The sequence below is a fragment of the Mycothermus thermophilus genome (genome assembly GCF_041956435.1).
Source record: "Mycothermus thermophilus strain CBS 625.91 unplaced genomic scaffold VTJ04scaffold_2, whole genome shotgun sequence".
Classification (NCBI taxonomy): domain Eukaryota; kingdom Fungi; phylum Ascomycota; class Sordariomycetes; order Sordariales; family Chaetomiaceae; genus Mycothermus; species Mycothermus thermophilus.
The window spans coordinates 3,879,749-3,900,930 of record NW_027191428.1 but is presented as its reverse complement, the minus strand read 5'-3'; the positions used below and the strand labels follow the sequence as shown (position 1 = coordinate 3,900,930).

At 55.5% G+C, this 21,182-nt stretch overlaps 9 protein-coding genes and 1 non-coding gene across 10 annotated transcripts; 6 read left to right on the top strand and 4 right to left on the bottom strand.

Annotated features, from left to right (window-relative positions):
* Window positions 1-1,174: 1,174 nt before the first annotated feature.
* On the top strand, window positions 1,175-2,926 carry VTJ04DRAFT_3596 (uncharacterized protein; the record flags this gene model as incomplete). The annotated part of the gene is made up of 4 exons (XM_069361513.1): window positions 1,175-1,335; window positions 1,403-1,528; window positions 1,595-2,693; window positions 2,756-2,926. 4 exons carry the CDS (start codon window positions 1,175-1,177, stop codon window positions 2,924-2,926), a joined length of 1,557 nt encoding a protein of 518 aa, XP_069222117.1.
* Window positions 2,927-8,444: 5,518 nt separating this feature from the next.
* Window positions 8,445-8,759, bottom strand: VTJ04DRAFT_3595 (uncharacterized protein; the record flags this gene model as incomplete). The annotated part of the gene is made up of 1 exon (XM_069361512.1): window positions 8,445-8,759. One exon carries the CDS (start codon window positions 8,757-8,759, stop codon window positions 8,445-8,447), a length of 315 nt encoding a protein of 104 aa, XP_069222116.1.
* A 136-nt stretch (window positions 8,760-8,895) lies between these two features.
* VTJ04DRAFT_3594 (uncharacterized protein) lies at window positions 8,896-9,238 on the bottom strand (the record flags this gene model as incomplete). The annotated part of the gene is made up of 2 exons (XM_069361511.1): window positions 8,896-9,019; window positions 9,129-9,238. 2 exons carry the CDS (start codon window positions 9,236-9,238, stop codon window positions 8,896-8,898), a joined length of 234 nt encoding a protein of 77 aa, XP_069222115.1.
* Window positions 9,239-11,096: 1,858 nt separating this feature from the next.
* VTJ04DRAFT_3593 (uncharacterized protein) lies at window positions 11,097-11,885 on the top strand (the record flags this gene model as incomplete). Its single annotated transcript, XM_069361510.1, has 2 exons — window positions 11,097-11,238; window positions 11,647-11,885. The coding sequence occupies 2 exons, from the start codon at window positions 11,097-11,099 to the stop codon at window positions 11,883-11,885; spliced, it is 381 nt and encodes a 126-aa protein (XP_069222114.1).
* A 7-nt stretch (window positions 11,886-11,892) lies between these two features.
* Window positions 11,893-13,512, bottom strand: VTJ04DRAFT_3592 (uncharacterized protein; the record flags this gene model as incomplete). The annotated part of the gene is made up of 2 exons (XM_069361509.1): window positions 11,893-12,087; window positions 13,447-13,512. The coding sequence occupies 2 exons, from the start codon at window positions 13,510-13,512 to the stop codon at window positions 11,893-11,895; spliced, it is 261 nt and encodes an 86-aa protein (XP_069222113.1).
* Window positions 13,513-13,725: 213 nt separating this feature from the next.
* VTJ04DRAFT_3591 (uncharacterized protein) lies at window positions 13,726-15,937 on the top strand (the record flags this gene model as incomplete). Its single annotated transcript, XM_069361508.1, has 3 exons — window positions 13,726-14,134; window positions 14,221-14,226; window positions 14,301-15,937. The coding sequence occupies 3 exons, from the start codon at window positions 13,726-13,728 to the stop codon at window positions 15,935-15,937; spliced, it is 2,052 nt and encodes a 683-aa protein (XP_069222112.1).
* A 32-nt stretch (window positions 15,938-15,969) lies between these two features.
* Window positions 15,970-17,108, top strand: VTJ04DRAFT_3590 (uncharacterized protein; the record flags this gene model as incomplete). Its single annotated transcript, XM_069361507.1, has 2 exons — window positions 15,970-16,079; window positions 16,688-17,108. The coding sequence occupies 2 exons, from the start codon at window positions 15,970-15,972 to the stop codon at window positions 17,106-17,108; spliced, it is 531 nt and encodes a 176-aa protein (XP_069222111.1).
* Window positions 17,109-17,198: 90 nt separating this feature from the next.
* On the top strand, window positions 17,199-18,819 carry VTJ04DRAFT_3589 (uncharacterized protein; the record flags this gene model as incomplete). The annotated part of the gene is made up of 4 exons (XM_069361505.1): window positions 17,199-17,481; window positions 17,577-17,870; window positions 17,950-18,080; window positions 18,160-18,819. The coding sequence occupies 4 exons, from the start codon at window positions 17,199-17,201 to the stop codon at window positions 18,817-18,819; spliced, it is 1,368 nt and encodes a 455-aa protein (XP_069222110.1).
* A 923-nt stretch (window positions 18,820-19,742) lies between these two features.
* Window positions 19,743-19,849, bottom strand: VTJ04DRAFT_t30. The gene has a single exon. It is a non-coding gene; the product is annotated as a tRNA-Val (tRNA).
* Window positions 19,850-20,038: 189 nt separating this feature from the next.
* Window positions 20,039-21,038, top strand: VTJ04DRAFT_3588 (uncharacterized protein; the record flags this gene model as incomplete). Its single annotated transcript, XM_069361504.1, has 2 exons — window positions 20,039-20,106; window positions 20,201-21,038. The coding sequence occupies 2 exons, from the start codon at window positions 20,039-20,041 to the stop codon at window positions 21,036-21,038; spliced, it is 906 nt and encodes a 301-aa protein (XP_069222109.1).
* Between the last annotated feature and the right edge of the window lie 144 nt (window positions 21,039-21,182).

The following is a 21,182-nucleotide window of genomic DNA, read 5'->3' as shown; positions in this document are numbered from 1 at the left end:
ATTGGCTTTTCTCACTGGTTCTTGCGGCTCGCTTGGCCTGGTTGCTGACCAGCAGACCACGCGAAACCGGTCCGATCCCCCATCCTACCCCATCCTGGCATGCCCCTTTTAGGAGAAGCCTCGCCAAGCCTCGGCAGGGAAAACTGGAGGGGACATGGAAGCCCGCAAGATGGGACCTGGGGAACATGGGGCGTGCTTCCCCAGGGGGAAAGCTGATGCGGGGAGAACGAGAAAAAAGTTGGGGAAGCATTGGAGAAACAGACAGGCCCTGCTAGGTGATCATCTGGAGAGTCTCAACACGGCTTCGAGCTTCGGATAATCCGGGGCTCTCGTTGACGGCCTCTAGACGTGAGTAAGAACCCCTCAGAACAGGGCCGTTTCTTCCGGGACAGTCAACCTCTGGTTCCTCAATCGAGGAAGGACTCCGGAGTACGGTATCTGTGTCTCCTGTCCGTATCGTTTTGCTCCGTCCCCTCGAAGGGCATGGTTCTGGCCATTCGAGATTAGCCTCTGCGTTTGAACGGGCCAACAGCCCTCGCGCGCGTCTGGCATGACAATCTGTTGCCGCCTCGCTCCGTCCCGGCGGCCATGGGTAGCTTGAGTACGTAACTTGTAGGTGTACGGATTCCTCGACGGGGTACGCAGTATTCACCTTTCGAGCACACGGTGGCACCGCACCGTACTCCAAGGTAGCACTCTCCCACACCATGGCCCGCATGTTTGTGGATCTCCAGGTACCCCCGGCTGTTTGGACAAGTGGAGGCCCTCCCGGAGCGTGATGCTTCTCCCTTCTCTCGCTCGGAGCAGCAAAGATTGGTTAAGCTTCAGTGCGCTCGGCCTTGGGGCCCCATCCCCTTCCCATCCCACCCCGATTCACCCCCCTCGTCCCAGCTAGTACCCCGGCTGCGCGTCCCAGTCGCTTGGACGGACCGGCCGTCCGTCTGGTGGCGCCTGCTCATACCCCAGAGTTGAAGCTCACAGCTCTCACGTCGTTATAAACCTCGAGGGCTTCCCGCCCGTCGACCATGTTCCTCGTTCCTCTCTCGTGTCCTCGTCACCGGGTTCCAACGAGACGGCTTGTCAGCATTGGCCGATACCTCAGCCCGAGAGAGCCATCCAACAACACATCACCAACTAAACCACCAGAGGTCGACACATCACCAAGGTGGTCAAGATGGGTATCTTCGACAAGAAGCCCGCCGCCGCCGCCGCCGCGGCTCCGGAGGAGGCGCCCGAGTTCGAGAGGGTCGAGTGGACTAAGGACCCTGGTCTCCGCAAGCTTTACTTCTACGCCTTCGTCCTTTGCGTTGCCTCGGCCACCACTGGATACGATGGGTGAGTTGCACCGAACGGGCAATCATCACGGCGAGTTTGCCAACTTCGCTAACCCGGTCGTCTCCAGCATGCTTTTCGGTTCCGTCCAGAACATGGAGCAGTGGAAGAGCTACTTCAACAACCCCACCTCCTCGACCCTGGGTCTTCTCGGTGCCCTGTACCAGATTGGTAGCTTGGGTTCGATCCCCATCGTGTAAGTGTAATTTCTGATCCGGAGGCCGTTTCCAACGTTGAAACTGACGTGTTCGCCTGCGCATAGCCCCATCATTGCCGACAGGTTTGGCCGTAGGGTTCCCATCGCCCTTGGCTGCATCATCATGATCGTCGGTGCCGTCCTCCAGGGTGCTTGCCAGAACCTCGGCACTTTCATGGGCGGCCGTGTCCTGCTCGGTTTCGGCAACTCGCTGGCTCAGATCTGCTCTCCCATGCTTCTTACCGAGATCTGCCACCCCCAGCACCGTGCCCGTCTCACCACTGTCTACAACTGCCTGTGGAACGTCGGTGCCCTCATCGTCGCCTGGGTCTCGTTCGGCACCAACTTCGTTCCCAGCGACTGGTCGTGGCGTATTCCCGCCCTGCTCCAGGCTTTCCCCTCGCTCATTCAGATCGTCTTCATCTACTGGGTGCCTGAGTCGCCCCGTTGGCTTATCGCCAACGACAAGCACGACCAGGCTCTTGCCATCCTCGCCAAGTACCACGCCAACGGTGACCAGAACAACGCCACCGTCCAGTTCGAGTACCGCGAGATCAAGGAGACCATCCGCCTCGAGCTCGAGGTCTCCAAGACCAGCAGCTACCTCGACTTCCTCCGCACCCGCGGCAACCGCTACCGCCTGGCCATCCTCATCTCCCTCGGTATCATCTCGCAGTGGTCTGGCAATGCCATCATTTCCAACTACTCGTCTCTGCTCTACGACTCGGCCGGTATCACCAACTCGACCCAGAAGCTTGGTCTCTCGGCCGGCCAGATGTGCCTCGCCCTCATCGTTTCCATTACCATGGCCATGTTGGTCGACAAGTTCGGTCGTCGCCCTAGCTTCCTGACTTCAACCACCGGCATGTTCTGCACCTTCATCTTCTGGACGCTCACCTCGGCCCTCTACGACGAGTACAACAAGCCCGGTGCCAACTACGCCATGATCGTCTTCATTTGGATTTTCGGCATCTTCTACTCGCTCGCCTGGTCCGGTCTGCTCGTCGGCTATGCCGTCGAAGTCCTGCCGTACAAGCTGCGTGCCAAGGGTCTCATGATCATGAACCTCACGGTTCAGGCTGCCCTGACCCTCAACACCTATGCCAACCCCGTCGCTTTCGACCACTTCGGCAAGAGCGCCTGGAAGCTCTACCTCATCTACACTGTAAGTATCACTGCTACGCGCTTTGAAAATCACGGAGCGTTTGCTAACTTTGTTCCTCCCAGTGCTGGATCTTCCTCGAGCTCACCTTCGTCTACTTCATGTACATCGAGACCAAGGGCCCCACTCTCGAGGAGCTGGCCAAGCTCATCGATGGCGAGGATGCTGCCGTTGCCAAGGTCGACATCCACCAGGTCGAGAAGGAGACCCAGATCCACGAGGAGAAGTCCAACTAAAAGGATTGCGCTCTCTCTTCTGGGGTTTGTTGATGGGATTTCTTTCTCTCCGTCAACGAAGGTGTTGGGTTGGGTTGGAGCGGCATGGCTCTCTTCTCTCTCGGCAAGGCTTTGTTTACGACGGGTGATATGACATCTCTGGGCGTCTGTGATGATGTGATGGGTTTTGGTAGAAAATATTCCCCCTTGTGTCGTTGCTTTTCTTGTCATGGTTTTTTTGATTTTCTAGCTATGGCTATAATCTATTTAGGCCGTAGCGAAAGCTGCGGTTGAGGATACCACATACCCAAACATGATCGTCTTGATTTCTTGTGATTTCTGCTATGTTGGATGGACAAAAGTGCATGGTTTTCCCTTCGCCATCTCCTCAACGCGCTGGCTGGCCTGGGCTCGCAAACGCGCGGGAATTTCCTATCTTGCCATACCTAACGGTTGGTAGCTCGGTACAATGGTACTCTCTCTGAGACTGAGTGGCGAGATTAATACAACCTCTCAGGGCAGGGGGAGGGACAGTGCTACAGTACCAGGGTGACACGGGGTAATCAAAGACAGACGCGGAATTGCACGCATGACATGGTTGGAATCAGGACAGATGGACCAGCACGTACACGGATGGATTGGGCCAGGTACAGGTACAATTAGGTGAATTAGGTACGTACATGATGGTTCTAATGCCACGTTAGTATATTGAATTGGCCCGCTTGCCTGTCTCTGGTTGGCCTGACTGGCGAAGCTGTCAGAGGAACATTCGGCCAAATCAATCAAGGGGCGCGTGTTTCCTCGGAATCGGGAACTCGCCTAGGTAAGACTAATAAGTCGGGTCGGGTTCGGCAACTTGAGAGATGTTGACAGTGTTCTCTCTATTGCTTAGCGTCTCTCTGTTCACGTCTTTGCCAAAAATTGCGCCACTACTTGTGCCACTTGGGGTATCTGACACAAGGAACTGCGTTTGTTTGTCGGACGCAAACTCCCGCTTCTCCTCTGGCGGTTTGACGATAGCTTGGGGGCGAAAAACAAGCTTCTGAGCCTGATCGGATGAACGCGTGCGCAGTACACAGTCCACTGTGAAGATGAAGGATTCGTTGGAGATGTGTGGAGTAACAGTAGTAGACACCCACACGCACGCTTGTTTCCTGCATGGTCTGGCTCGCCCCCAAGGAGGGTGATGGGCATTTACCCAGCCAGGATGGGTGGCGCTAGGTAAAAGCCTAGAGGTGGGTGTGTCCAAGATGCCGGGTCCGGTTCTACAGAGTAGGGGGCTGCACTATGCCTCGCGTCTGGGTAAAATGGGTGATGGATGGCTGTTGGGCGCCTGTTGGGGGAGAGATTTGACATGTTTCTGTCCAAAATGGGATATTCCATCCATAAACGCCATCTACTGCAGTACATTACAAGGCATGATCAAAATACCCACCACGTGCTGGCTGTTAATAGAGAGACACCCTTTGCCATGACTGGCTTGAAGTCAAGGGATGTGGTGATGAGGAATCCGACCGGTAGGAATCTCTCCTCTCTCCTCCGGACTTTGGCATTGATGGAATCATTTGCCGATATTTGCCTCCCGATAGACGTTCGGAGCAGAACAACTTCTGGGCTGAGGGACGGAGACGGATGATCAACTTTCGTCGCTCTCCATCCCGTCTCCGTTCGGATGGGGCACGATGCTCCCCTCTCCTTGACCGGAGCGGCTGGGCTGCGAGTGACCTTACTGATCGGACCGAGCCCGTGGCTGCAGGATTAAAAGCTAGTTATTATGGGCCAACTCAGTAGTGGAAGTCTGTTCGAAACGTATTCTAATGACGGGAAGCATACGCATTCGCAGAACTAGAGAATAATAGAGCAGATAATGGACTGGCTTGCGAACGGACAAGCATGACGCGGTAGTGTTAATAATGCCTCTCGTGTATGTTTTTCCGTCGCATTATTCCAGGAGTATAGCAGCCGATGTTCTAGAAGGTTGAGAATAACTGTTCATTCCGGGGAGTGCTCAACTTGGACAAACACCGGCGGTACGTACCCAAGATTTGTCACCGTTGTTCACGACCATGCGCCAACTCCTCGCTGGATCTTGCATCTCTCGTTGTGTTCGACTTGAGATCCTTCAACGCAACAGCGTTCGGGAGAGATCCCGCTGTGCCGACAGGGCATGACAACGATGAGGCAATGCACCTATTATCTCACGTACTTCACAGTAGACTCCAACAACTGTCTCCGCATGCCGGATCCAGCCCAGAGAAGACCTGAATCCATCCACCATACCGGCAATCTCCGCTAATCCCCGGCGGAGAAGTGGAAAAGCGTCGGCCCGGGGGCATCTTGTACGAGGACTTCGCATGAGACCTTCAATCCACCATACGCTACGTATCGGCCCCCACCACCAACTCCAACTTGTTCACCGCACCACCATCTGTCTGCGGGGAAAGGACCTCCCCATCGCCACCCTCCCTCGGCAGAGCTTCAGCTCCAACTTCAAGTCCAATAATCGGCGTCACATCCAGCCCGCAAGGCGCTCACGAGGCATTCCGGCCGGCTACTGGCGTCGGTCCGGAGTCCGATGCCTCACGATGACCTGCACTAAGGCCGGTGAATGCACAGCACAACGGATGTTGCTGTGATGGATGCGATGGTTGCGTCGGATGGTAATTACTTCACAGTTGACAAGATGTGAACAAGGCTTGTCAAGAGTAATGGTAACATGTCTCCCAGAATTCTGGCGAATAGCGAGTGTGCAGGACCTTCAGAGTCCTTGAGTCGTAGGGACTCTCAAGTTCCCTTGGGTCCTTGAGCATGTTGGCTTCTCAAGTCACGAGGGACCAATATATGCTTCCGTTGCTTCTGGCCGAGGTGTTGTTGGTTCCTTTGTTGTGACGTTGTTCCCACTCAATACGCCCTCCTCGCTCTCGCTAATGAGAACCTGCAATATGCTGGCGTTACAACAGGCGCGTTAGACTCTCCGTTGGTTGCGTCAACGCATCTCAAGGTTTCTTTGTCTCTATCCAACAAACGGTAGATGTGGATGACAAGACAACGGTGAATAGGGCCGACTTGACTTGACAAGTCAACTTGCTCTTGAGTCTTGAGAACGCCGTCGGGGCATCGGGTTCTATTCCGTCATTGTCTTAGAAGATACTGTGACAACTCCTGAGGACTCAATTGCCGGCCGCCCATACCGAAGGCACACCACCAGACCACCCAACGCCACAAAGTTGCATTAGGTGTGTTCACTATGCCTCCTGTCAAGGCCGCCACGTTGCGGGGTGCATAGACCATGCAGTAGCTGTTGTAGCGAAGAGGACGCGCTGCAACTTGGGGAGATGCTTTGGCCCCCAACCTGACTTCGCACCTGCTGTGAACTCCAAGTGCCGAATATCTTGACATCAGGCCGTAGTTCCTCTCCAGAGATGCGTCGTGCCGTGTGACCTCATCGTCGGTGCTTCCTTTGGCCCCCATCTCCCTAACAAACGACAACACATCGTTCGTGGGGAGAAGATCAAGTAAACATGGAAAACAAGCTGGGAAAGGGAAATTGCACCAATCGAAATGCCATCACGGCCTTTGCCAGCCTACCTAGAATCCTGGAAGTAATCACATCTTCAAGCAAGCGGCCCGATCTCCGTGTCGTATCGTGTCGTGTCGCCTCACCGTTGCGATCCCAAAACTGGGCAAAGTCTTGAATCCATGGATTCATCGACGCCTCCCGTATCGGCCCGTAGAGGGAGGTTCTATACATAGGTCAGGCAGGTTCATGCCCAAGGGCAGGGTGGATGTCGGCGATGAGAAAGCTTGAACCGGGGACCAACCCGAACATGATGATCGGGCCAACAAGCCGGAGGCGCGGAGTGTGAGCAGGCAGACGATTCCGGGCGTGCATCTGGAATGCACAGCGGGTAGACGAGAGGACGGGACTTGCCTTGGTTCAGTCGCTGGCGGGGTGTGTTGCGAAGAGGTGTGAAGTAGTGAAAGGTGGTTCCTAGTGCGCAGGTGTGAGGGAATAGCATCGGACGGCGGGCCGTGATGTGATGTTGATACTGATGTGCGTGGTTGTGAAGAGGAGGCGACATATAGGAAGGCGTGCCCAGGTGGTGCATCATGCTTCGCTGCGCCCTGCACTCCATCGTGGTGTCTAAGAGCATCCTTTGCTTGGAAAGGAAACGGGTCGAGTGAGTTCGGGCGTGCAAGGCGATGATGGCTCATGCCTCCTCCCGCATCCATGGATGTCTGACATGCCCGGTGTTGCGAGGGAGCATGCTTGAACGAGGTAAGTCTGTCAACTGCGGTCGAAGTGTCAACTGCGAGGCTCAAGGCTGACGCATCTAGTAGGTCCCGACAGGAATGCCATGCTTGAGGCACAAGGGCAGTCACCCCTTACTCTCTGTTGAGTCCTGGTGCACGTCCCAATCCGGTATATCTACCTGAGGGAGGCACATCTGTCTTTGTGAATTGGATGTCTCCTCCTCTCCTGCACTTGCTCGCGGAGTCGATGAGAACCACAACCACGACCCGAACCACATGGACCTCCGGCATGCCTCCTGTGAAAGAATCACAACCGTGGATTGCATACCTGGCAAGGTATCGACCCTTCAAACCCCATCATCCGGACCAATACCTAGTCCCATGGATGCACTTACATCCTCTGATAGCCCTTGCCGCAGTCTCTCGAGGGGGCAAGGCATCTATGGATGGCGTATCACAGACCTAGGCTGCGCTTACAATGCTGGGAACTTCGCTGTCAATCCTTCTGCCTGATTCTTCCAAAGATGAATATCAGGCGCGAGACCTGGACGCAGGGAAAACTGTAGGTGCCATCACGATAGGTCAAAGTTGGAAGACACGAAAAACTATAAGCCCCCCCCTCCTCACCAGACGATTTTTTCCCGTGTTTCGTTCTTCCACGTTCAAGTCCTCACACTCGCATCACACAACATACCCTCGCCGAGAGAAGAGAAACAAAGTCGGGTTCCTGGTGCCACGAATCGGATCTCTAAAGTTCGAGTAACGTGTGTACAACTTGAGAGACGTTCACGTTCACGGTCGGGGCATGGTTGAATTGACGGAAATCATCTGGGAGGCGTTTGACAAGTATTTTGCGTATGACTTCTTGGGGGAGGTAGATATTTGAGACCCCCAGGTCAACCCGGGAGCAAACCTGGGTCCTCGTAAACAGGGACGGGCTTGCGAGACATCCAACTTCCAGTTGGACTTGATACCATGCATCGAGCTCCATATCTCTCTGGACTTTCAACCCCTAATGTCCAACACAAATGCCCAAACCCGGCGTCAAATCGTCCACATTTCCCTATCGCGGTTGGCAGGTTCACGTCATCTTTGGTCCCGAAACATCACAGAACTTGAGTTGAGTCATTCATCCAACTTCCAGAATCCCTTTGCTCGATGGCCGACGGAACCAAGCAGGTGCGGCAACTTGGAACCTGACAGGCGCGGAGAAGACAGTCATGATTTGTTGATCATAAAAGACTGCTGGATTGTATCGCTGACCCATCGGCGTTGGCCAACTTCATCAGGTCTTAACTTCCAGGTTGGGAGACCGGCTTGCATCTTCGGCCAGTGTTCGCTGAAAGTTCAAACATCCAGCGCCTTCCACGAGGGTGTCGATAAGAAGTCCAGTTGGAGCAACTGGTTCCAGTTTGGCTCCTGAACGAATCGCCGAGCCACCTGGGCATGGTATCCAAGACATGCAGACCGCCCCTGGAAGTGCATCATTACGTCTGAGACAGACTCTGCTGAGATCGGACGCGAAAGTCGGGTCGAAGGCCGGGAACAAATCCGGGCAACATTGCGTCATCGGGTCTGACCGAGAAGTGGCCTCATCCATATGTGTCGCCGACCTGATTGTCACCCAGAGCCCATTTCCGCGGAGGCAGCGACACCGACACCGACGTCGGCGGACTCGTCTCGGAACCGCATCGGCGTGTCCGGGCACGTCCGCGTTGAGAAGAAGCCAAAAGTCGTCATTGAATATCCTTGACGCCAGGTGACGAGTAGGTTTCGAGTTGGCGGCGGCCTTTTCTCAGCAAGAACTCAATGGCGGTAAAATCGCGCTTGTCAATTTTGATATTCTTCTCGAACTCAGATCTGGCACGTGAGTGCGAGCACATCAGCCCCTGTCCGAGCAATGACGTTATGGACGATCGTCCTGGCGACAAAATGCGCGCAGTGTAGGCGTGTAGGACCTCAGCCTTACCGGGCAAAGCGCAGAAAGTTGCTGCGGTTGGCTTCGGGTTTCTTGCGGCATTCGCGGATGCACTGCCGGTAGAGGGAGAGGACCTCTTTCTGCAGTCCGGACAGACGCATGGTTGGATGTGATGGGTGGGGGTGGCGATGATATATGTTGAGGACCGTGTTGTGCTTGACAAACAACGAAAAAGGCAAAAACCAACAGAGGTGAAGTTGAAGAAGATTCTCCCAAAACTCGGCACGTCATCCGAGATTCTCAAGCCGACAAGGGCCGGGAATCAATGGGTCCACACAAGAAAAGCCAAGCCAGCGGACCGGCCCACCTCCCGACGCCGGCCCGGGGGTCTCCGACCGGCCGGAGCGCCAAGATCGGGAGCCGACTGACAACCTGCCGGCCAGCCGGAGCTTATCAGCGGGGTTGCTCGGCTGGTGGAGACCGGGAAGCGGTGAGATTGATCAGGATCGACTAAACTAATGGATTGATGATTAGACAGGAGCTTGGATGACCGACCGACTACACCTAGAGTCAGTCGGTTGAAAAGATCCGACGTTACGGAGCCGAGAACAACGTCCTAGTCGCATGCCTCGGATCTCGATGCAAACAACATGGGCCCCAGATCGATGACTAGGGTCCATAGTGTTAACTGTGTACACTAGCTAAAATTCGGTGTGGACAAGATGGCGTTGGTGATCAAGTGGGATATCAACCAACGAAGGTGAGCCGAAGCTGCGGACCAAGTCGGGCTCGGCTTCTTGGCCCCTTGGACACCCACTCTCCACCCCCAATCCACCCCGCGGAGAGCAATGACATCGCCAACACAACGTTGCGAAGCCTCCTTGAAGGACCATTACAAACCTGCCAGGGAGGAGCTTGACAGGACGGAGAAAAGTCCGGGGTGAGGCTCCAGCAGCTGGAGCCTTTTCCCCAAGACGCTCGGGTGGCCAAACAGCAGCCAGCACCCCTCTCCTGCCTCCCCTCCCTCTCCAGCATGGAGATTCCGGGCGATCCCGTGCTCCGCGTGTTCCATTTGATCATCAAGAGCCTATTCTCGGCGTGCATTAGCCTCCCGCCTGCCGAGATGTACTCTGCATTCGCACCGAATAAACGTCATAGCCTTGGGGCGCCCTGCCCGCCCCCATATCGGGAGCCGCAAAATTGGGTACGTAATGGCGTTTGGTTGCTTCGCTGGGTGGGTGTTGTGAGTGGTTCGGGGAAGCTCCCCACACCACGCCACTCTTGCCGTTGCATGTCGTTACCTGCATGTGGTTCAGCCTCGCATAGATGCATGTAAGTGACCCGAGGGATGGGAGCATGAGACAAGATGTGGCAAGCATGTCGAGGCCCGTCGTCGAGCAGCCCGATAGTCGGAGGACGAGTCAAGGTTTGTTGAGAAGTGAAGGAAATTTGATGATATTCGATGCGTCTCGTTGAGCCAAATTCGAGAGATCATGGCCATCCCAAGGACGGATAAAAAGTCCAGAATTCACTCACAGGCGCTGGGCCTCCTTCCGATGATCGGATACAAGGATGTCGACGGGTTTCTTCCCTCAGCTGACGGGTAGCCCCTCCTTTGATGCTACTTCAGCTCCCAGTCTTGGCACGCCTTGCGTCTTATCGTTATCTCACCTCCGTCTGTTATCAGCAACGCTCCCATGGGAGAGAGCGGGTGTCATGTCATGAGCTTTCTCTGGGCTGCCAATCCCAGCCATCGGGTTCCAATCGAGGCCAGGGTGCTCCGGTGACAGGCAAAGTCTGGGGCAGTCTCCCTGACCGGTCCTCTATAAGGCACACCTCGTCTGCTTCGCTCAACCTTGGAACTCTTTGAAAGCCTTCCTATCCACCGTCCTCCAGAACCGATCTGCTTTCCGCCGGGTCTCTCGACACACCGTTGCGAATCGGTTACCCTTCAGACAGACAAAGCACTCCCTCACACCACCTCGCCGATCCGGTTGCGCTCTCCTCACCCAAAACACCATGGCGGGCCCCGAAGTTTCTCACGGCCGCGGCGGCGCCGGCAACATTAACCCCGATGACACCAAGTATGTCGACGGCGAAGTGGTCCGTGTTGGCGTTGTTGGCAGCCACGGCGACGGTGCCTTCAGCACGGGTCGTGGAGGTGCGTACCTATTTACTACAAGCTGATCCTTCTTTTCTACATCATTTCCGCCCCAAGGCACGCTGCGAAACACCAGCCCGTCTATCATCAACACGTCCCACACCACTATTTTTTTCCAGCCCAACAAACGCCGAGGCATCCACATCGGAAACACCCAAACCAAGTTATCCCCCTCTCCCCCATCGATGTTATCACCCCCATTCCCCAAATCATCCAACCCCCACATGATGTGCCAAGCCGGTGGTGGCTTGCGATAAGACGGGGGCACCATCTCCATTTCCAACCCTGGTTGCCCGCAGCCGGGCTTCATCTTAGCGCTCAATCTGGTCAACAAGACCGCGCGCATGCATCGCATGCGTCGTCTGTGTGCCTGCTTGCAACTAACGAAGGCAACCCCCTCAAAAACAGGTGCCGCCAACATTGGTGACGCTGGAACCCCGTCGACCGGGCGCGCCGACAAGGACGTCGTTCCCGAGGCCGCCGTGCGCCCCAGCCGCGATGAGGATCACCACACTGGCCGTGGCGGCGCGGGCAACACCAACGTCGTCGCCAAGGTCAAGAGCAATGAGGGCAAGCCTGCGCCCACCGCGCCTGTCGGCCTTGCGGATCTGCTCAAGAAGAAGATCTTTGGCGTGTTCAAGAAATAAGCAAGCATCACGAGTGGTCGGTTGGTTCGAAAATGGGGAGGTTGATGAGAGAGTAGGCTCCTCTACTCTGTCGTCTTTTGGTTGATGAGGCTGGATTGGGAATTTTGGCTTCTGCGCTTTTACTTTCTGCACTGATACCACGGAGACGATGGGAAGGTCTTTTCTTGCTTGCGTGTTGTTTTCTTGGGGGAATACGTACTACCTATACCAATACCTCTATTTAGGTAAATACCTGGCTAATATTGGGGAGTTGGACGATTTCCTTTCTTTTGGTGTCGCCACTGGTGGTTTTGGTTTGTTCGCATCCTGCTTGAGACTCCAGATTGCAATCTGTGGTTCAGCTTGCAGTTCTAGGTTTTGCGTCGAAACTCATGGCAGATGATCTAGGCAAGCCTGAAGGCTTCCCGCTCGTCAGGCTCCACACCCACATGCTTTTCCCCAGATCTAAGGATACAACCCGTGATGGATGACACCCATCCATCCCTCCCTCCCTCCCATCTGCTTGGGTGTGGCATCCTGCCCGAGAGCTTCCGGCGGGATGTGACGTTGTTCATCTATGTCCCTGTCGAGGGACCTATCTAGCCTGGCAGGTATCTAGCCTCCCAGATATCTGGCCTCGCAGACATCTTCTTGGTTCTGTTATGGCGTTTTTAAGGGTTGGAGTATCACTTAACCAACGGTGTGTCGGGTATCGGAAGCTGGAAAGGAGGTGGACGCTGTTCCTCTGTTTCAACCTGACGCAGCCTTGGTTGAGGATCACCTTGCCATCCAGTCAATCTCTACCTCTGCTAGGGGGCATTCACAGACAAGCACTCCCCTTTCGAACCTCCTCCGCAAAAGGCTATCTCTTCGACCGACTCAGTTGTTATACTAGCACCTATCCATCAGGAGAAGCACCCACTGCAGGAGAGCCCAAGTCCTGTACTTCCATACGGGCAGCAATGATTCGTAGCTCTGCGCCCCATTGACATCTCCTCTCTCACTTGTATGCATGCAGTTGGGAATTGGATCCACAAGAAAGAACAAAGGGATGCCGAGCTTTCTTGGAATCCCGGGCAGATACCTATCTTATAGGTTAGTAATCAGCAAGATCCGGAACTTCAAGGTTCAGTGGGAACAGCGGCGGCCCAGTGGGCCCCAAATCCTCAAGATTCCAGCTATCGACGACTCGTTTCTACTTTGTAAGCACACCCACATATCACCCTGCAGACTGCATCCAAGATTGCGAGGCTGCAGGCACCTTCCAGGTTGCGATAAATCCAAGATCATGGCAGGCGCCATGCCCCATAAATGGCTGCAGCTGGGGATTGCTCTGGCACAATCGGCCACACAAATTCCGTCCAGCAACAACTCCTCACTGACCTCAGCCCGACAATGGAAATATGCCCAACGCTTGACGCCTCGATGTCCTAAAACATGAGACCAAGCGGGATAGACCAAGCTCAAAATAAAATGTGTGGAGGGCGTCGTTGCGATCTTCGACTTATTCCTTGTCAATTCTTGGGGTAGACTTGAGCTTGTTCCATGTTTTGTCAGTTTTGTCAGTTTTGTCAGGACCTACCATCCGGCGAAGCTCTGTCCAAGCGGTGACGTCGTGCAGCAGTCGGCGGGCCAGCTGACCTCCCATCTTCAGTTCGGCCCTGCAGCCGGGGCCAGTTGCAGCAAGCAACAATACCGTGGCCAGCCGACAACACAAAAAAGATCCACTGCCAGCATCACCGTTCGGCGTTCAGTCACCCAAACACAGCGCCAGGGGTCTTTCAACAGGCGCTAAAAACAGACAAGGACAACCTTGGTCCGCTTTCGTCGTCCGGACCGGCTCCAGGTTCCACTGGACCAAATGGCCTCCCGGACCGACAACCAAGCCGCACAACCTCCCACCGCGCCGCGGCTCCTCTCCCGACTGTCGCACGTGTCGAAGCGGTCCGCACGGTCATCCTCCTTTGAGGCCGACGACGAGCTATCCAGCACCGCGACCCTGGATGATCTGGATTTCAGTGGCCGCAACAGCAGCGGCGACAGCCCAACAAGCAACATGAGCCACAGCCGCCAGCATCGCCGCAGCGGCAGCGGCCGGAACGGAGGATACGGAGGCACAACCAGCGACGATGACGACGGCTACGACTACGGCAACGGCACCGCACTCCCTCCCCCGCGATACCCCGGCGACGACACCCGCCCGACGAGCTCCAAGGAGCTCGCTGGCTGGTATGCTTATGCATTTGCGGCTGAGGTTTATGTCGTTTGTGGTACGTTTCCTATCCGTCCTGATGATGCTCCATTGGTAGCGTTCAAGTCATCTCCTTTGCCAAACGCTAACGGAAGGAATTTACAGCGATTGGTATGTGCCCATCATTTACTTGACCACCGTTCCATACGAGCGATGCAACGACGGCCCGAGAACTGACCGCTTAGGCTCCTTCATCCCAATTCTACTCGAGAGTCTGGCCCGCGAGAATGGAGTGCTCCTCTCCGACAGGACTACGCCATGTGGTTCCAGCTCCGACAAAAGCGCCGACGGCGGCGGCCAGTGCGTCGTCTACGTGTTAGGCTTCGAGATCAATACCGCAAGCTTCGCCATGTACACGTTCAGCATCAGCGTGTTGCTGCAAGCCATCCTCGTCGTCAGCATCAGCTGCGCCGCTGATCACGGAAACTATCGAAAGAAGCTCCTCCTCGCCTTCGCCTGGATTGGCAGCGGCTCCGTCATGCTTTACATATTCGTCTCCAAGAGCTTGTACCTGCTGGGCGCCCTGCTGGCCATCGTTTCGAACACATCCTTTGGCGCGTCGTTCGTGCTGCTGAACTCGTTCCTGCCTCTTCTCGTACGCCACCACCCGGAGGTCAGCCATGTGGAAGAAACCGCTACGAGGACCTCAAATGGGGAGCAGAACCTGGCTGACTCCACGGCAGCATTGCTGCCGCATCGGGGTTCTCTGGATCAGGATGGACAACTGCCGGCGCTCTCGCGGGTGCAGACTCGCGAGGAGCTGACGTCACAGGAGCTTAACCTTTCGACGCGCATCTCATCCAAGGGCATCGGCATAGGCTACATTGCGGGAGTGTCCTTGCAATGCATAGCCATCTTCATGCTTATTCAAATGAAGAACACGACGTGGGGTCAGCGCGTGGTATTGTTTGTCGTGGGTGCCTGGTGGGCGGTTTTCACGATCCCCGCGGCTTTATGGCTACGTCCGCGACCTGGTCCGCCGCTGCCGGCCGTGTCGTCGTCTTCGGGAGAAAAGATGACCGGGGTCCGGGCGTTGGTTGCTTACACGGTATATGCTTGGAAATCGCTGTTCCGAACTGTCCAGCTGGCACGGCGGCTCATTGATATCGTGCTCTTCTTGGGCGGCTGGTTCTTGCTGTCGGACGCTGTGGCCACGACGTCGTCGACGGCCATCCTCTTTGCCAAAACACAGCTGCACATGGAACCGTGGGCGCTGGGCCTTATCAACGTCATCTCGACCGCGGCGGGCATCGCGGGCGCCTTCTCATGGTCAATCATTTCGCGCCGCTTCCGGCTTCAGGCTCACCAGACCATCCTTGCGTGCATCGCTCTTTTTGAGATCATCCCAATTTATGGCCTCATGGGTTACCTACCATTTGTGCGCAACTGGGGTGTGCTGGGCCTGCAACAGCCGTGGGAGATGTACCCATTGGCGGCCGTCTACGGGTTCGTCTTGGGCGGTCTCAGCGGGTACTGTCGGTCGCTGTACGGCGAGCTGATCCCGCCGGGCAGCGAGGCCGCCTTTTACGCTCTCTACGCCATCACGGACAAAGGGTCGAGCGTGTTCGGGCCGGCGATTGTTGGCGCGATTATCGATGCGTCGGGAGAGATCCGGCCGGCGTTTTGGTTCCTGGCGGCGCTGGTCGGGCTGCCGGCGCCCCTGATTTGGGCCATCGACGTTGAGAGGGGCCGCAGTGAAGGCGAGAAGTTGGCTGAGGTCATTGAGGGCTTCAGGGTTGTTTCCAACGGAGGCTCTGGGCGCGAGAGTGATGACGAGAACCGTGCCATATTGGACGCATATGATGAGGAGACGGATCGGTGACGAGAAAGGATGTGGGCGTTCTGGGTGTGTCGATGATTTGGTTTCTTGATTCTTACGGAGAATTCTTGTTGAGCATAACAAGTCCTTTTTGTTTCTCTCTTGGGTTCATTTGCATCGGGTTGGGTGTCTGGTGGTCTCGAGGGTTAGGTGGCCAATATCCGTCTTGTCTTTGATTGCTGGTTGTCTGAATGGTCTTTTGTTGGACAAACCCCGTCCAGGACTGAGGTGTATGTTGGTCGTACGGAGAAATAAGCCTTTGTGCTCGGAGAACCGTCGTAGGTCTTTGTGTCTGGTATTGCAGCCTGTTTCTTTGAGGATTCGATTTGAAGTGTTGAGCTCCCGAGGTGTGCCGGAACTTGACGAGCTTTGATTTCGCAGCAACCCCAGGTGTGGGTGGCGACGCGGCAGAGCTTTGAAATGCCGGCAGGATGCAAGGACCCACTGCCCGAAGCTTGGAGCTTGATTCCTTGGCAACTGTCCAGCCCCAGCTTTTTTCCTCTCTTTCCCCTCCCAGCTTCCCCAACCTTCACGCCGAGAAATCACGTGGCTGGCACATCTCCGAGCTCCAGTGCTTCCCGCTGGCTCTTGGAGCGGCGCCGACACGCATTCCGGATTTTTTGTCATCCTCTTGGGTCGCTCTCCAGACTGGGACACAATTGCGCGGCACCAGCGACGCCATCATCCATTGACGCCGCAGCAGTCATCGTCGAACATATCAACGGGTTGGGATAGCTTCCCACCATTCAATAGCTGCCTTTTCGTCTTCCTTGCTGTCGCGCACTGGCTTTTCTGCGTCGTTCTTCGAGTTGTTCCTGGAACTGTTTGGTCGCTGTTTTCTTGTTCTGCTCGGCTTGCTCACGGCGACCCTCCTCCGCTCAACCCCAAACCGCCCAGCCACCGCATCAACCACAAACGACTGACGACCGGTCGCCTGCGCACCGTTTTTGTGAAGTCGACCTCGCCGCGCTCAAGGCTACGGACCTCGATTCATCACCAGAGACATTCATCCTCGCAAGCCGACGCATTCTTGGAAGGCGGTCTTTGCTCGACTCAACAAACAAATCCTCCGTGCAGTGCAGGACCGGGTATTGACATCGCCGACACTATACAAACGCACGCGCTGAGCTCTTTTGTCTCGACAACCTACCCTCGGACCGAAGTCGACTCCTGAAGGTGTCAAAAACCGCCGTCGCATCGCGATCTAGCTTGTCGCATCTTAACCTTCCCATCGCGCGCATCATACTACCACGCGGAAGCAGCCATGGCGTCTGCGCGGAAGAGGCCCAGGCCAGAGGCCGAGGACAACAGGGCAGAGTGCCCCTTCACCATCCGCGTCGTTGATCCTCGCGAAAAGGACCAGAAGAAGAAGAAGCGCCGGCGCACCGACCAAATCAACGAAGACGATCCGGCGCAAAAGGTCAACATCCAACACTCGCCCTTCTCGCCCCAGGGAAAATTCAAAACGTACGACACAATGGACCTGCACTATCAGGTCGAGCCAGCTAAGGAGTGGACCGAGATGACACGGTACAACAGCTTTGTTCGTGAGTCTTCCTTGTCTCAACTGCTGCGCGCATCTCGGGCTCCTGCTCGCGGATGTGCTCAGAAACATACAAGACAAGCTAACTCCCTTACCCAGTGAATGGCGTAAAATACTACAGCGAGGGCTTCGTCTACGTAGCCAATGACGCGAGCATCGAGCGACAGAAGGCCGTGAACAATAACGAGCCGATTCAACCTCGGAAGAAATCAGACGACGATTGGGTCGCGCGCATCCTGGAGATCCGCGCCAGTGATGAACATCACGTTTACGCGCGCGTCTACTGGATGTATTGGCCAGACGAGTTGCCTGCCGGTACCCATGACGGCAAGAAGATCATCCACGGCCGCCAACCATACCATGGAGTCAACGAGCTCATCGCCTCCAACCATAGTAAGTAACGGCTACCTGGGAGGTTGTGTGGCGCTATGTGCGCCCCCTGGGGCTTGTTTTCGTGCTAACAGGAGCGCAGTGGATATCATCAACGTTGTCAGCGTTACCAGCCAAGCTACCGTGAATCAGTGGTTCGAGGAGAACGAAGAGGAGGTCCAAAACGCACTGTACTGGAGGCAGGCCTTTGACGTCCGAACATACGAGCTCTCGGTATGCGCATCTTATTCCCTGCCGCTTGGATGACTTGTATCTGCCGTAACCGTATACAATGCTGACTTGGGCTCCCTAGTCTGTCGACCTTGTGTGTGGTTGCAGGACGCCGGCGAATCCCGACAAGCTGCTCATTGGATGCACGACAGAAAAATGTAAGATATGGATGCATGAACAGTGTATCCTTGATGAGGCGCTGCGGAAGACGTACAAGCGGCTGGGCACCGATAAGCCACACATTGCGCAGATATCAACGAAGCCAGAGACGGGCGCTGAGGGAACGCGCCCTCTTAGTCCATCCGAAACAGCTCCCGGGCCAGAGCCGTCTATTGACGTCAAGCCCGAGGCAAGCGGTTCAGATGTCGTCCATATCAGCACTAAGAGCGACAAGGACGCCCCAGTTGCGCCTGAGGACTCTATTGCACCGCAGCCTGTCGTCGACCAAAAGCCCGCGTCAGTGTCGACGCCCGAAGACAAACCACCCAAGTCGGACTCGCCAGGAAAACCTGCGCCAACCGGCAAGGGGGCTGGTCGCAAGCCCGGCAGGCCACGCAAGAACGCTGATTCCAAGAGCGACAATGGGCGGCCATGGGAAGGCTTATTCTCGGCCACTCTCCGTATGACGGAACCGGGCCCCCCTCTTGTTGAGATCACAGACTTGCGACCTGGCATCGTGGGTGGCGAGAAGACCTGGACAGAGACTATCAACTGTCTCGGCTGCGGGAACCAGGTCAATTAGTTCTCGATCAGCTTGGAATTTTGTCATCGAGGCAAGAAATTACAGCCGCCAATTATCGTCACGGAAAACATATCCATTTGACGGTCGGAACGCGAAGGATGGTCCCACACACACACACACACACACACACACACACATAGACACACAGAGCAGTCATTCGTGAACGTTGGTGGGTTGTCTGACTACCAGGGCAAAGATGAAAACTGGATATCATTAGGCACTGTGCCATTATTGACTACAGACAACATGTCTATGAAAAGCTTACTTGACCGGGGGAGAACAGAGTTAGGTTAAGTGGGGGAGTGGTGAGTTCAGATTACGAGATGGTGTTGGACAGATCATGAGGACGACTCGGAGTGGTACGTCAAGTCAATCTGTGTAAGTGAGCCGTGGGTCTGTTTTGTCCTATTGTTTGTTTCTGATGGACTTGAGGTTAGGAGTAAAGCGTGAAGTGGTTTTTTAGTTGTTGGCTACCTTAACTACCTACATCCCTTCCGGGCCTATGAACTATCTACCTAACCCAAGTCCTTACCCCCTTACCTACATGCTTGCCAATGTGTGATGAGGCTGTTTTCCCTTGGAGTGGATTGGCGCAAGTCCCGCGTCTCTTGGAATATACTGTTCGGCCTCGAGATCTACAGGTGTGTCTTGAGTCGAATGTACTCCAGGTGCCAATTCGCACCCAGTCATATATCTGTTCGAATCCCAACTCCCTGGAATTCAAGCGACTGTTGTAGTATTGTATCATAGTAATTTAAAAGTGATTGTGATATCCCACCTCGGAAAAGCACACGCCATCCAACTCCTGGCAACAACCATGACTGGGGCTTAGATATCCTCGCAATCAAGCAGGACGATGGGGGAGATGGGACTAAGGCATGGCACCAAAAAACAAAACCATCCGATATCCCCCGAGAAAAAAATGACCGCGGCAGGGCTCGAACCTGCGATCCTCTGCGTCAGACAGAGCACCAACCTTGGAGGGTTAGGGTCTGTAAGGCAGATGCCTTAACCACTGGGCCACGCAGCCATTGTTTTAACGATTTAGAAATGCAGGACTTGTCAAACCTTGAAGCCCGCCGTTGCTTAGGGCGGCTCATTGGCTGTGGGTGGGGACCATCAACAAAAGCCAAGCTCAACAACCAGAAGCCCAGCATCGCGGCAGAACAAAACCGTCTCGGTGGAGGAGAGGGTGTTCAAGACTCAACCATTGACCGCCATGACGACTCTCCGAGCTGCCAGCCAGGCTTTGCGCAGCCATGCTGTCGCTTGCGCACCCTCCTCGAGGTTTGTTCATGAACCAATGGCACATCCTGCAATCTCTAGTTACGCTCCAGCACTCGAACCCCACGCTAACCACACACGTTTGTCATGATGGCAGGAGGGCGCTTTTGGCCCTGACCACCCCTCGGCTGGCAGCAAGCTCCTCCCCGGTCCCAACTGTGTTCCCTTTGAGAGCTCCATGGGGTCGTCCAACCGGCGCCGTCAGGCCGTTTTCACAGACCAATGCCTGCCAAAAACGCAAAGACAAAGACAGCAAAAACAACAAGGGCAAAGACTCGGGCGACAAATCGGAGACCGCCGACTCCAGCGCCGGCGGCGCCCTTGCCAATTTTGACCCCTTCGACCTGCAGGACATCACCGACGCCTTCAACCGCGTCGAGGAACACTTCATGTCGGAGCTGCGCAAGATCCGCCACTCGGGCGGCGGCAAGTTCACAGCGGACGCCATCGGCGCGATCCCCGTGCAGCCGGACAAGAAGAACCCGCAGACGTTTCCCCTGCGGGAGCTGGCCACCATCGCGCCGGTGGGCGGCGGGTCCGCCGGCGGCGGCGCGGGCGCGCGCAAGTGGAGCATCCTCGCCTTTGAGGAGTCGTCCATCAAGCCCATCATGAGCGCGGTCCAGCGCGCCGAGGGGTTCAACCAGCAGCCGCAGCGGAACCCGGAGAACCCTCTGGAGCTGGTGATGACGGTGGAGCCCGAGACCAAGGAGGCGACGGCGGCGCGAGCGGTCAAGATCTGCACGGCGTGGCGGGATCGGGTGCGCAACGAGGCGCATAAGCGGATTGATATCCACAAAAAGCTCTTTGCACAGGGGAAGTTGGTGAAGGATGACGCAAAGAGGTTGAACGATAAGGTGCAGAAGTTGCAGGATGAGAGGATGAAGGTGATTAAGACGAGGGAAAAGGAAGTGACGGATGCGATTATGGCGAGGTAGGGAAGAGGGGCAAAGAAGAGACGATGGGGCGAGCCCGTGTACGATATATAGAGGAAAGGGATCAACACAACAAAAAATGGTCTGGGGAACTTATATCCGTGGAGCAATGGATACCCTGAATAAACCGATTCACAATCATTCATT